This window comes from Poecilia reticulata, linkage group LG11, assembly GCF_000633615.1.
Source record: "Poecilia reticulata strain Guanapo linkage group LG11, Guppy_female_1.0+MT, whole genome shotgun sequence".
Lineage (NCBI taxonomy): Eukaryota > Metazoa > Chordata > Actinopteri > Cyprinodontiformes > Poeciliidae > Poecilia > Poecilia reticulata.
In genome coordinates this window covers 24,452,462-24,466,391 of record NC_024341.1, presented here as the reverse complement: position 1 = coordinate 24,466,391, position 13,930 = coordinate 24,452,462, and the positions used below count along the sequence as shown (strand labels likewise).

General features: G+C 36.6%; 2 protein-coding genes across 3 annotated transcripts in view; both read left to right on the top strand.

The window, feature by feature from the left end:
* The window catches only part of LOC103472832 (CD209 antigen-like protein E), a 16,096-nt gene extending 10,810 nt beyond the window's left edge, over positions 1-5,286 (top strand). The window contains exons 3-6 of the mRNA XM_008422670.2: positions 642-812; positions 1,459-1,634; positions 2,137-2,252; positions 4,717-5,286. Coding sequence (XP_008420892.1) covers positions 642-812; positions 1,459-1,634; positions 2,137-2,252; positions 4,717-4,882 — 629 coding nt within the window. The 3' untranslated portion in view covers positions 4,883-5,286. The remainder of the gene's footprint in view (positions 1-641; positions 813-1,458; positions 1,635-2,136; positions 2,253-4,716) is intronic.
* A 5,224-nt stretch (positions 5,287-10,510) lies between these two features.
* The window catches only part of gnb3b (guanine nucleotide binding protein (G protein), beta polypeptide 3b), a 7,701-nt gene continuing 4,281 nt past the window's right edge, over positions 10,511-13,930 (top strand). Inside the window, exons 1-4 of one of the 2 annotated variants that reach the window (XM_008422672.2) lie at positions 10,511-10,775; positions 12,576-12,692; positions 12,874-13,019; positions 13,760-13,823. In XM_008422672.2, coding sequence (XP_008420894.1) covers positions 12,624-12,692; positions 12,874-13,019; positions 13,760-13,823 — 279 coding nt within the window. In that variant the 5' untranslated portion in view covers positions 10,511-10,775; positions 12,576-12,623. Of the gene's footprint in view, positions 10,789-12,575; positions 12,693-12,873; positions 13,020-13,759; positions 13,824-13,930 lie in introns of both variants that reach the window. The other variant, XM_008422671.2, reaches the window with a different exon arrangement.

Sequence of the window (13,930 nt, the reverse complement as noted above, 5' to 3'; positions counted from 1 at the left end):
CTTTTTTACTTTTACTTAAGTAAAATGTTAATGTGGTACTTTGACTTTTACTTAAGTACATTTTTGACTGTGTATTTGTACTTTTACTTAAGTAAATGTTTTGAGTACTTTCTCCACCACTGCACATAACATATTTTCTCACCAGTTAGTTTTGTTAATGAGAGCAGCTTAGGAATTCTGCTCTCCCTTTGAGCAAGCTAGCATAATTTTTGTAACTTGTAAAAACCTGTTTACAGAACAAATTGGAAGCTTCAAATCAAATGCCAACTTCAATATGTTAGACCTCGGTGAGTTAAGCTTATGCACGCTTCAGGAATCAAAATTCTGCTCAGGTYTCTTATTATGATTCATATGTTTTGTCCTTTACATAACCAAACATAACCAAAATATATTTGATTTTTAACTTTTATATCATATGTTCTTGTTAAATGTGAATACAGTGCAGGTCTGTCTTCACATTCTGGAAAAAAGTACAAGCCACACCCTTGGCTTGTTTCTCCAGTGTATTAACAAACTTGAATCTGTTCTTTAGAGGCCTATATGTTGCAGAAACTGGCAGTTATGTTTAAATTATCAACATGTATCAAATCAGACTTTCATAAAAGCTTTAAAAATGTTTCATGGTTTAATTTTGTTTGCAGATAAGAACAAACCCCCGCCTGGTGCTGAAGCAACTGCAGAGATGCAGAAGGAAAACGCAAATGTTTCAGCATTGATGGTGTTAATCACAAAACTCCAGCAGGCGAATAAACAACTGCAGAAAGAAAAAGAAGCGCTGCAGGTGAACCTTACCTCCATAATGACAGCCAAAGGTACAGTTCTCCTTAAAATGCTGCATAATGTTCACATAGTGTTAATAAATGCAGAATCATGTGGAGTTCCTGACATTTTTTTTCCTACTTTCATTAGAGTCTCAGTGTTCAGTTGAGAGACTGTCTAATATTTAGATACTTTATTTCTTACCTGAGTCTAATTACTACACTGGTTATTAAACTATAAGGCATTATTGAACAATTACAACACTCTCAGTCATACCAAGATGTTAATAAATATCATTTCTGAGGGTCAAATTGAGGTTTTGTCTTTCTTAGGGAACATGTCCAGTGTTCATTATATTTGGTCACCCATTAGAGCGCAGAATAAATACGCAACTAAATGAAAGATTATTATTTTAGCATCTCATTAAGAACAATAGCCCTGTGACAGACTGGCGACCTGTCCAGGGTGTACCCCGCCTCTCGCCCGGCACACTAGCTGGAGATAGGCACCAGCAACCCTCCCGACCCCACTGAGGGACAAGGGTGAAAGAAAATGGATGGATTAAGAACAATAAACAACTCAAAGCATAAAACCAAATGCTTACAATACAAGGCTGCAGGGAATTAAAAGCTACCAAGGCCTGATGATTGAATGTTATTCTTATGCGTCTGAGGTGTGACATGTGCTGTTGGTTTCCAGCCACTGAAGCCACATCTAAACCAACCAGAGCCCCTATTGTGTGTCCTACGAACTGGCGTCTCTTCAACGACAGCTGTTACCTGATTGCTAACGATCCCAAAAGTTGGTCTGTCAGCCAAATGTACTGTCAAAGACAAGGAGGTCACCTGGCCATTATCCTAACAGCTGAAGAGCAGGTAAGTATGATAGTGCAGCATCTGTGATCTTTTCATTTGATTCTGTCTGACAGAGTTCATTTTAAAGTTGAGAACATAAAGTAATTTGCTTTACACTGCCTCCCAAAATCCTTTAAAAACTCGCCCAAATATCAGATGTGTTTGCTCTGACAGGGACAATTTTTGTCCAAACCATATTTTGTGCAAAAACAGTGTCAAATTCTACCCAAAAATAAAGTTAACTTTGTAAAGAGTGTCTAAAAATCTCTTATAAAATGGATATATTTGACTCCATTACATCCTTCAACAAAACTCAACATTGTTCCTGCCATTAATGCATTAAAGCTTTTCATGCCCAACCGTTTCCTGAAGGCCAAGGCTAATGGTACCATGTTTTCTTTTTTCTTTATTTCTATTGTAAGCATAGTTTTGTTTTTAACAATAATCAAATTTCACACGCAATGTTGAGCTTACTGTGTTGGAATTTGACCATGTAAATAATCCCACTTTGTTTATCTGTCAGACCTTTCTGTGGGATCTCCTTCCCAGAGGACACTGGAACTCATACTGGTTTGGAATCACCGATGGAGAGACAGAGGATGAGTGGAAATGGGTCGACGACACTCCGCTAGTTGGAGGGTATAGACTTCTTATCAACATACTACAAAATACTGTCACTTAAATTAATAATAAGTTTAAAAGAATACACATTTCTCCACCATGTGCTTAAATTGAGCGAGACATCAAACATCACTGAACTTCAGTCACAACTGGTTTTTGCAGATCTGCAACATACAAATATTACAGTCATCAAGTGGTAGAAAGTGACTAGATAGTTTCAGTCTGAGTCAATCTAGCAAGAAAAACTTCAGCTTTTTTTATTTATTAATATTACTACAGTTGGAGTCAGACTATATTACATATATTGATACAATCCATTTTCTAGCACATCAAACTGTCCAGAATGCAATTTATCACGTTAACCTTTTTAAAACAACTTTATAGTAAATGACAGAAACAAAAGGTTTTCATTTTTTCCAGCTTTGATAGACATTCACTCCAGCTGAAGCTGGGGCAGACGTTTGCAAACAAACTGCAGGTCCAGTGGACCTTTACCTTTGCTTTGCTTGTTACGTTTGGCACACTGACAAATTTAAGGAAATATTGTATCAGTGTCTCGCCCGGAAAGTTAGCTGGAGATGGGCACCAGCAACCCTCCCAACCCCACTGAGGGACAAGGGTGTCAAGAAAATGAATGGATGGATGGATGGATTTTATCAGTGAATTAACTACTGTTGATTTATTCAACAAAAATCACACATTCATTCCTTCTGGAACATATAACTCTTTTGTCTTTAGTACACAGCCTGGCAGTTTTTTCCTCTTAATTTTCAGCTTACATCACCTACTTTATTCATTACAAACATTCATTTATTCAGCATCTTCCACAATTATTAGCACCCTTAGAATTGTACAAAAGCCTTCTGTGATGAAGCAGAATTATTGCTACCTGTAAATATTCCTAAGAAATTCATGTATTGGAATAATTTTCCAAATATTATACTTTGTGAGTTGATTGTGTCATAAAAATTGTACTGATCAGATCTCAATTTTCTGTTTTTCTGGGGTATAAATTGTGAATTACTCAGTTCTACTTAAACTTAAACAGCAACTCAACAGGTTCGGTTGCTTAGTTTACTTTTTCTTTTAATCTTGAAAAGTAAATCGGGCAAGTGTGGAGTGACTGATAAGAACAACCACTGTACACCTCTAGGGTATTGTTATGAGGGAAACACTCATAAAAAATACACAAATATAATCAAATAACTAACTGTTTAAACATTGGCATTTTTGTCCTTAACATTTTCTTCTTCATTATCATCTTCCATTTCTTGGAATCTAAATCTATATTTTTTCCAGGTTTATGTTTTCCACTTCTGCTTTGTGAGACAAATATTGTGAACTTTCATTTCATCTCTTGTTATTTTACACTAAATGCCGACTTGGCATATTTTATAAGAAGCTCCTGATTTTCGTTCCTCATTTTAAAGTCACGGACTTGTGTTTATTCCCCAATTGTCACCTACATTCCTGATGTTCCTCTTTTTTTTATCCATATATGTTGTCTTTATTTTTATTTTTTTTTCCTTTGGTTCTCCTTCCATTTGAATGTTTTGTTCCATTTTAAACTTTCATGCAGCGTTCACCACTTTTTTATGCTGACTGCAGCCATTTATTTCCAAACTTCTAAATGGACAAATATATGTTGAAATCACTTCAATTTGTACCATTTTGTTTACTGGTTACCATACAATTTTATGATGATTTAGATTGTATGATTTTATTCATCATTATTATTATTTGGTATGCCTTGCAAACAAATTAACACCCTTTAAGCCTTTTTACATTTTGTCACATTACAACTAGAGCCTTTTATGCATTTATTTCATGAGGGTTTATGTGACACAAATGCAACACAAAGTAGTGAATAGTTGCTAATTTAAAAACTGTGCATGTTTTTGATTTTGTATTTATTTATGTCTGCACTAGTGTTTTAGAGTACCCTGCAGCTGCTGTGCACAGTCTTCTTAGCAAAATAGTTCTAAAAAGAACTATTTTGTTCTTCTTAGAACAATTTCTAAGAAGAAATAGTTATTCTTAGAAATAGAGCATAAACATAAAATTTTCTTATTGGTCTAGACTCTAGACTTTGACTTGGCCATTTTTCGCCATTCCATTTACCTCCATCTTATCTACAGATTGTCTTCTCTTTAGTGCCATCCATCAGTGCTATGAAAAATCTTAATGCCTTGGGGTGTTGTTTAATTCTCTAATCCTGATTTAGGTGTGAAAGTTTCTTCACTAAACTCTCTTTTGGTGTGTTTCTTTGATTTGTATGATGTTGTTGTTCTTTAGCAAATCTCTGAAACCTCCACCAAACATTAGGGTTCAAGTTTCAAAGTACTTTCCATGATACAGTGGCAGAATAAACACACAGCATAATAGATTTTCATTTTAGAAAATCTTATCTGTTGCTTGTACCTGTTGAGTATAATATTATCGACTAAAGAGCTTGCTATATCTTTGTCTCTCTTCACAAAAGTTTCTGGGAGGAAAACGAGCCCAATAACCACATCAATGAGGACTGTGGTTACATCGTCAAGACGCAGGTGATGGAACGTGTGGCGACAAAGAGCTGGTACGATGCCCCCTGCAGCATGTTGCTGCCCTACATTTGCGAGAAGGAGATGGGCGGTACCACACAGTAGTGAGATGTTACCAACAAGACTGGCTAAAGAGAGACCTTCAGTCAGCTGCTCGTTTTATTTTACAAAGAGGTTGTTTTACTGGAATATAGAATTGGTGTATCTGTGGTTGTGTTTGCATTTCACATTTGTATTTGATTAGAATGCACTTTAAGATGACAACATTTCTGATCATTTGAAAGAATCAGCAGCAGATTTTGCAGGATTATGTTAAACTACTATTTAATCACTATTGAATCACTCAAATTATTAAAATGTGTGTGAAAGGGATCTTGTGAATTTCCAAAGTTTTTCAGGCTAACTGTATTTGACCTGTTGCTGTTTCAGCAATTTATCAGATTAACACAAATAAACAAAATCTGTGCTATAATTTCTAGTCTGCCATTAAATCTAGTGTTGTTTGTTTACCTCTGGTTCTATGTTTATCTGTTTTTGTCAACGGCAATTTATTACTTTTCATAATAATGCTGCAAATGAAGATTTAAATCTACAATGTAAAACCCTTTACTGAAATGATGTGTTCTATAAGTTCAATCATTTGCTTCCATTTCCATTATCATTAAGCAGATCCAAAAACCTATTTTTGACTTTATTTCTGGTCATATTCATGTTTTAATCAAGTTTAGAAAATATGAAAGGAGTTTTTTTAAGTATGACAAAATTATAGTTATTCCAAAAAGGAAAGTTATGCTATACATATTAATTCAGGGGCTCAATTTTCTACTCCGGTCACTCCCAGCAGGTGGCAGTGCAAACTGACAACAGGTACCTGTGTGAATTTGCCTAGGCTTCTCAAGCCCTAACTAATAAACTGGGTTCATTCATTAACACCACTAGTTCTTTGTTTTTGGTCTTAAAAAGAGGGACATTAATCTAATTATTTTCAAATTAATATATTCAAAATGTCTGCACATTGAGAACAAGTTAGAAAATTCCTTGTTTATGTGCACAATAAAGCTGACTGGTTCTGATTTTGATCATGGTTCAGTGGCTTACATGTCAGAAGTTAACATGCAGACATGGTCCATGTTTATGTGATTATGTTTGTTGAGATCACCATCATGTTTTGCTTTTGGTGGTTTACATAAAATAAAAAACTGCAGTCAACTGGTACTCCAGTAAGAAGGTCCTGGGTTCAAATCCCAGCCCAGGTCTTTCTGTCTGCAGTTTGCATGTTCTGCCTCTGAATCCACAGGTTCTCTCTGGCTTCCTCCCACAGTCCAGAACCATAACTTAGGTTAGTTAATGACTGCATGAGACAGCAGGTAAGCGATATTTCATTTCTTTTAAGTCCCACTTGCTTATTGCTTGCTCAAAACAAATCTAAATCCCTCTACATCCAGTCTTCCGTGTGACTCTGTCCTCTCTCTGTGCTCTCAAAGTGGACTAAGAGCTTCACTGAATGAAGAGGCCAAAAGGGGAGAGAGTTAGAGTGCAGGGTTTTACTCCTGAGCTCGTTACAACTGAGAGATACCAGGAAGTGAGATAGCCCTCTTCTGTCCCACTTCATTAGCCTGGATTACAGCCTGAGACTTACCGCAGGAGAGTGGGATGGAGCAGCACAGCGGCTCTTCGCTCAAACTGTGAAACAAATAGAGCAGGACATCTCAATTTCAGTTCTTTTTCTGGAAATTGTGCTCAGGTTTGTTGTAATGAGAAATGCATCATTTGCAACAGGACTTTTAACACGGCACCTACTGTTTTCTTTGTTCATGATTTCTCTATAAGGGAGAAAATTATTGGACAATTTTTTTTAAAGGTCTAAAAGCTTTCTAGAATTGATGCATGCTATTAAATTTCCTCAATGCAAATTTCCTCCTGACAGTAGATGCTTTTTACCTGTCTAGCCATCATTTCCTTCCTCTATCACGAAGAAAACTGGATGCTGTGTTGTCCTTCCTTATGTCTGTTCAGACAGTCAATCAAATGACAAAAGAAAACAGAGAATCAGCAACTTTACCTTTTGAGAAGATAGGAATTTTTCCCCACTGCTTTAAGAAACCTAAAAATAATACTGCATTGCTCTAAGTCAGCTAAGAAAGAACAGTATCATTTGACATCTTACATGAAAAACATATCAAATGTAGATATTAAATGCATTGATCTTCTTTCACCCAAAAAATAATATTTGTTAGCTTACCAAACAGATTAAGGGTGCAGCGCTCATTTGACCCACATCTCACCTTCCTATTAGAAAGCATTTGTTGGCTTGCTCTGCTTGTTTACTGTTTATTCCCAGCCAATAAGAAACCCAATACAAAACAATGTGGTGCAATTTCTTTGCATTTGGTGTGAAAAAAGAGAAAGAAAAATAAGTAAACTGTACTGTAAAATACAGAAAGAAAAACAACAAAAAGAACAACAAAATAATGCGTTGGAAAGACGTAGAATGAAGGAAAACATTTTCTCCCACATTATTGACCAATCAGACCTCCTTCCCAATAGCCTTGTGATTATATCTTGATTTGAATTGAAGAATCTGTGGACATTGTTTGAGCTGTGTCCCCAATCAGTTCCAGAGTTTAACACATATAGACACACACAAACACCACTTGCATCTTAAAGCTACAGTGACCCCTCATTTAACCTCTTCTCTTTGTGTAAAAATATATTAAATATTTGTAGGTGGTGCATTTTTATTGACTTTATATAGAAGTTTTACCCCAAAAAGTTCTACAAAATAAAGAAAAAGTCAATAATTTGGGCTGCCAGAATAAGGAAGGCATGATCAAAAGATCCTATTTTATGTACAATTTTTCCAGCATGTTTTTGGAGAGAAGATAGAGTAAACTAATATTTCCCACAAATTTCTATACAAAAACTCACAAGGAGCAACATTTATAAACAATACAATAAGTGCTATGCATTATTTTCTAAGAAATGTTTGGCCTTTTTAATAATTGAGACCTTTAGAAACTTTACTTGTATCTGATGTGTGGTTTCCAATTTAATTTGGAAACCACAAATTAAATTGTGGTTTAATTTGGGTAATCTTTCCCAGGAATTACATTTTTGATACAACGTCTATATTGTTATTGTTATATTATCATATACACCATCTATATTGGTATAGATACTCAGTAGCTATACTAAGTACATTATTTAAATTTGTGTTTTACATTACTTTGGTATAAAAGCTTATCTTTGATGTCATTTTAAAAGTTGAGCAACTTCATCTCTCACCGATATTGTGAAAAGATAAAGAAGTTCAATTTTCATTCCTTGTGAATTTCTCTTTTTTCTCCCCAAAGTGGAATAATAAAGTTGTAGAGACAGATTACTGTACTCTTTTACAATAAAGGTTTGCTTGTCAAAAATCAAAAGTACTGTGTTAGTCAACTTATCCAGAACCTGAAAAGCACAGAGGGATGGTTGAGTTTCCTTCCTTACTGGATTTCCAGTTCAACACGGAAACAAAAGGGATAACTGTTCATGGACTCACTCAACCTTTAAGATCACATAGTGCATCACTGAGACAAAGGTTTTGTGATCAGATTAAACTTGCTACTAAAGACAAACATGCATGAAGTCCTCATTCGGGAAGAGTTTAGTGTGACTTACAGCAGGTTTTATTTTTAGCCTGCGTCACGAGAGCCTGAGGAAAGAGATAAACATTTCACAAGTGTTTTAACGTCTTAGGCAGACAAAGAGCCAGCTGGAACACTTTCAAGAGAATAGAGTTAGTCTTACCTGATGATGCCCATACTTGATTTTCTAGTGTTCTGGTATTTACAATATAAAGTCAACAAATAAAGACAACCAGAGTAAATACAAAATTCAGGCATGTCTTTTTGTTGTGTCATGAAATAGTTGTGATAAATCATGTCCTTGAAACAGTTTCACTAGCCATACCAATGTTTTATTACAGACAGACTTGCAGATATTGTAAAAAATAAAATAAAGTTAGAGAACATGACAGGTTAACATATTATGCTCCTTCTTTAAAGAAATAATTACCAAAATTGTTACTGAATCAGGCCTTTGTCATAGTGACTTTAAAGCATAAATGTTTTGTCCTTAAACCACCGTGCAACTAATTCAGAGGTCCTCATGATTCCTTGAGCTGTGATTCAATATTTCTACAACATGTTTTTGGTGTTGCATTTGGATGATGACTTCTTCGTTTCTGAACGGCCTTTCAGATCATGTCAACACCAAACGCATATTTCTGTGGATAATCACTCTCTTTTTTTTACCAGCATCAACCAGCATCATCATTGGGTCTGTACCTTTTCCTCTGGGGTTGACATTCCACACCAAACCGCATCCATTCCCAGGATTGTTAAATCTCTGAACAGAATTGGGTCAGTTTAGAGATTTACATTTTATTGAAATCTTCAACTAAAACCGCTGCATTGCACTTCCCAAAATGTGTGATATAAATTAATATTGTGATTAAATTTCTTAGGCCCAAAAAGACTTGTTTCATTTAGAGCTTAATTGGTCCAAAGAGTACGGAATGATTTAAACATGTTCATAGATTTAGCTCCCAGAATATGTGCTTTTTTGCATCCTCTTTTTAGCTTCATATTTTTTGAAATATTCAATCAAAATATGCACTTTTATCTGGAATCAAAGCCATTGGCAGAAAATCATATTTATGTGAAAATTCAAGAATTCAAACATGCATAAGGCTCCCAGTCCTGACCTCCATCCTTCCACTTTAATGAAAAGAGGTGATCTAATTACCATTAGTTGCCCCACCTCTTCTAAATTTGCCCACCCAGATTTCCTGGAAGAAAGAGTGCAAATCCTCCTGACGTTGCAAGTCAGATTACGAGATGCCAGAGGGGTAGACCAAACAAGATCAAACCAAAACCTTCTCCACTTCACATCGGAACATGGCTCAAGCCCTCGTCGCCTGCTCTCCTGTTGGCCTCTACATTCTCCAGGTGCCATCCGGTCTTAGAGAGCTTATAGGAGCAATGAAGACTTTCATAAAGACCTGATCACTTTGGACAGGTTCTGAGAGCATATCTTTTTCTTGCAGTGCATCTCTTCAGTTGCAAAGATCACCTGAAGGTTTTCTGAAAAAGGCACAATGCTACAGTCGACTCTTGATCCACTTTTCGTCCCTACCTTTGCAAGTCAAGTGTGACGCACGTTTAGCCCGACCCGCTCTAATTCCCTAACGAGATTGCTCGTCCCCGGATATCTCATAAAACCCCGATTAACCAGGCTCAGCTCATTAGCTCTGCCAAACCAATTCGCCCCTTGTCAACCTCCGCTCCTAACTAACCGTCCCATCAACCCCCCCGTAGACATGAAAAACATGGCCTGCAACAACAAGTGACTGCAAAGACATGATGGTTAAAACACCTCAGAGTTAATTCAATGATGCCCATTCAACCATTTCTATTGTTTTCTCCAAAGGTTTTGTGAAGTTTGAATTAATGATATCTACTTGAGAATCATTTGTGTGTTTGGGGAAAGAAAAATAAATACCGTCATTTCTTTGCAAATCTCGAATCCCTCAGGTTTCCATCTACGTTTTTTACTTAGCTTCCTGCCTTCCTTTGGTTCCTCACCTGCTTTTGTCATTTGACCTCATAACCTCTTTTTTTTTTCTTCCAATCAGTTTACCTGTTGCGCTCTGCCACGTTCCCTCCCCCTGTTTCTCTCAGTCTCGCTCCTTCCCTCTGTGTTTCCATCTTTGTGCTTTATCCCTTCATCCCTTATCTCCTTCATCCCTTCCAATCCTCATCTGTTCTTCACAGTGGAGGAAGGGCAGGAGAAAGAGAGAGTTTTTTTGCAGGTGAAGCTAGATCAGCAGTCTGCATTGGGTAGAGCATCAGAGGAGCCGGCGAACCTGGGACTGTGGAATCTAAACTCATAGGGACCACAGAGCCGGACTAGGACCAGCAGCTGCCCGGTTGCAGGAGACAAGGTCCTAACTGTGAGTGAAAAAGGTGAGTTTCTGCTTAACTGTTTCTGGGCAGGTGATTCCACTACTGTTAAAGGAAGATTTTTAAGTTTGAAAAACAACATTGCTTCACCATGGAAATGCAGGCAAACTGTGGCAACCACGGATCTTTTTTTGCATCTCCATTTTGTAATTTTGTTTCACTGATTTCAGGAATCTAATTCATCCACAATTCTCAAGAAGCCGCTAAAGGTTTTTGTCTTTATCCAAGCAACCACTCCAATAGCTTCAAGCTAGCACTAGATAATAAGCTCATTKTAAGACCTTATTCTTGACAGCTTGGATTAAAAACAAGCACCCAAAGAAGATCTTAAGTCTCAGTTGAAAAAGATGTAACCAACCCTAAAACTGATTCCTGCCTCTAAGATTTCTTCTGCAAGACTTTTTCTTATGAAGAGAGTTTCTGTTTTGATGATCTGTTTTTAACCAAAAAACATAGAACTCACATTAGATGTTTTATGTGCTGGATCTAAGACACTCTACCTGTGTGTGCTGGTTATGGTTTTGACTCCAAAAGAACAATTTCTTTCTTCATCATCTTCCACATCACCTCGCTCTTTCCCTGATCCCGAGGTAAAGAGTAGTAATCGGATGAGAGGAGATTTGGCYGTAAAGCCTCCTCTGAGATCTCCAGGATTTAAACCTGTGCAGCAAACCCACCTCAGAAACCCCCTMAACAACAGAACTATTCCACTTCCTGTCTTCCCATCTTCTGACCTTCATCCTGTCACAGGTTCAGTCTTCCACATGTGCAGTAGACAGGCCAGCAATCCATTTCATCTCCATGATAGTCATGTTTTATCRTGCACAAGATTCTGTGGTCAGGAGGGCAACACTCTGGATTTTTTCCCTATGCAACAAGTTCATATTTCTGCTGACACTTTACAATTTCTCGCTGTTCTGTTTGCTATGAGTTGTGCAAGTTGTGTTGCACAACTCAGTATGCAAGTTGTGTTTTTGCATCCTAAGTTCCTGAAATGTCATTTTTTATTACAAAAAGTGAACCAGATACTTTGTAAAAAAAAAAAAAGATATAAATCATGTAAAAATCCTGCGAATGTGTTTAATTTTAGGCTTGAATGTTGGCCTCAGTAGGGTCTAAGCAGGTTCTTGGCATTAAATTTGTCAGACGTCAGTATCCCATTACAGAGTATTAGTTATACTGTACACTTCTGCACGCAAGGCTTTTGGGAATTTTTGATTCTTCTTTGACATTTAACCCTTCATATGTTGTCAGACAAGGACAGAAGTGACTGAATGAATACCTTATATTTATGATTATTACTAATGTCTTCAAACAGCAGGTAAACAGCTTTTTCAAATGTTGTGTATCACAGATGAGCACAAAACAGGACTCAGAATCCTGCAGTTAAAAGGTTGACACCGTTTTCCTTTCACTTTATTCTACGTTTTATAAAATATTTACTTTCTCCTCTTTTTCATACCTCCCTATTTTATCCTACTTACCATTATTTGACCTGTCAGGATTATAACATCAGTTTTGGATTGCATCAGCAGAATCAGATGTTTGTGATTTGACGGTGTAGCAGAAACCAACCGCTCTAGATGGATAAATCAAGGTCACTCACTCATCCAGAGAAATGTCAGAAGATGTTAACATAATTTATTGCTGTGTCAGCTGAAAGGAAGTTTATCTAGCTCAGTAAAATAAGATTGATATATCAAGCTCTATGCATGAAGTAATTAATTTATATTTTGTGTGTAATTTCCTCTTTGCCTTACTGTTCCTTCTTGTACTCCATTTTGCCACAGAGTGATTGTGTCATCTTCCATCGGTAACATCCTCCGGCGACTGTCATTATGGCAGCTGAGAAAGCTGAAATGGATGCACTGAAAAAGGAGTGTGATGGCCTCCGTGCTCAGATTGAGGTGAGCATTTCCTGAATGACACAAACTGCTTCCTGTAGAAACTCCTTAAAACCTTCAGACAGGAAGCAATATCTTTATCAGGGTATTTTCATCTGGTCTGACTTTCATTACATCGTTTATCCACTAAGATTTCTTCAAACGTGTTCTTTCTAACATATGTATTCCCTCATGTGGCCACTAGGCGGCGCGTAAGGCCGCGAACGACACCACCATGACAGCATCAGCTAATGGCGTGGCCCCTGTGGGCCGGGTCCAGCTGAAGCTCCGGAAGACACTCAAGGGCCACCTGGCAAAGATCTATGCCATGCACTGGTCAGAAGATTCAAGGTTAGAGGATGGGAAATTATAATTTTTTATTGAATATTGYGTCTGTTTTTCATAATGTTTGATTTATTTGTTTAGCTCAAATCATAGCCAAAACTATGATTTGAGCTAAACTAATCGTTTCSCCCCAGAGAAAGTAYATTTATTAATTTGAATAAATCTTGTTTCTGTAACTTACTTCAGTAACTCAGGTGGAACATCATCATCTTAAACAAAAACATCTTGATTTATTTTCTCTGTAAAAGAAGAGCAAGGAAAAACAAGATTGTATTTTATAACRAGCTTTAAGCTCTATTTTTTATGTCTCATCACTGTCTTCTAACGCCTTACATAAAATTTTTTTTTAAAATATAACCGGTGGGTTAAACAGTAAAAAAAAAAAAAGTAGTCTCTAAACACAAACTGCTCTTTAAGATGATCAGTTTTACATTTTTTCTATTGAACTGGATATAACGTTTCTTATTGCAAAGATTTATAACTTATTTCAAAGCTTTCAAATTCATAAACCACATTGAACATTGTTGAGAAATAAATATTTTTTGAAAAAAATATTTTCAAAACATTTTGACTCTAGTCAGATCCCACATGCTCTGGTAAAAACACATCCATYCACCCATTAATTATCTCAGGGTCACAAGAAGATAGAAAACAACAATTTCTGGGTGCAAGCTTTTAACTGCAATATTTTTTTTTCTAATCTAAAAACCAGCTGTATTTACAGTGATATTGTGTTCCTCTCTAAGACAAATGGTCAGTGCATCACAGGATGGCAAGCTTCTAATCTGGGACACGCACACTGGAAACAAGGTAGGATCACAGCCAGTATTTCATCAAGCGTGAACTATGTTGCCTAATGACTTATTACTTAATTGCTTGTTTCAAATCCTTATGAACAGTGGTTTGGTATAAATAAA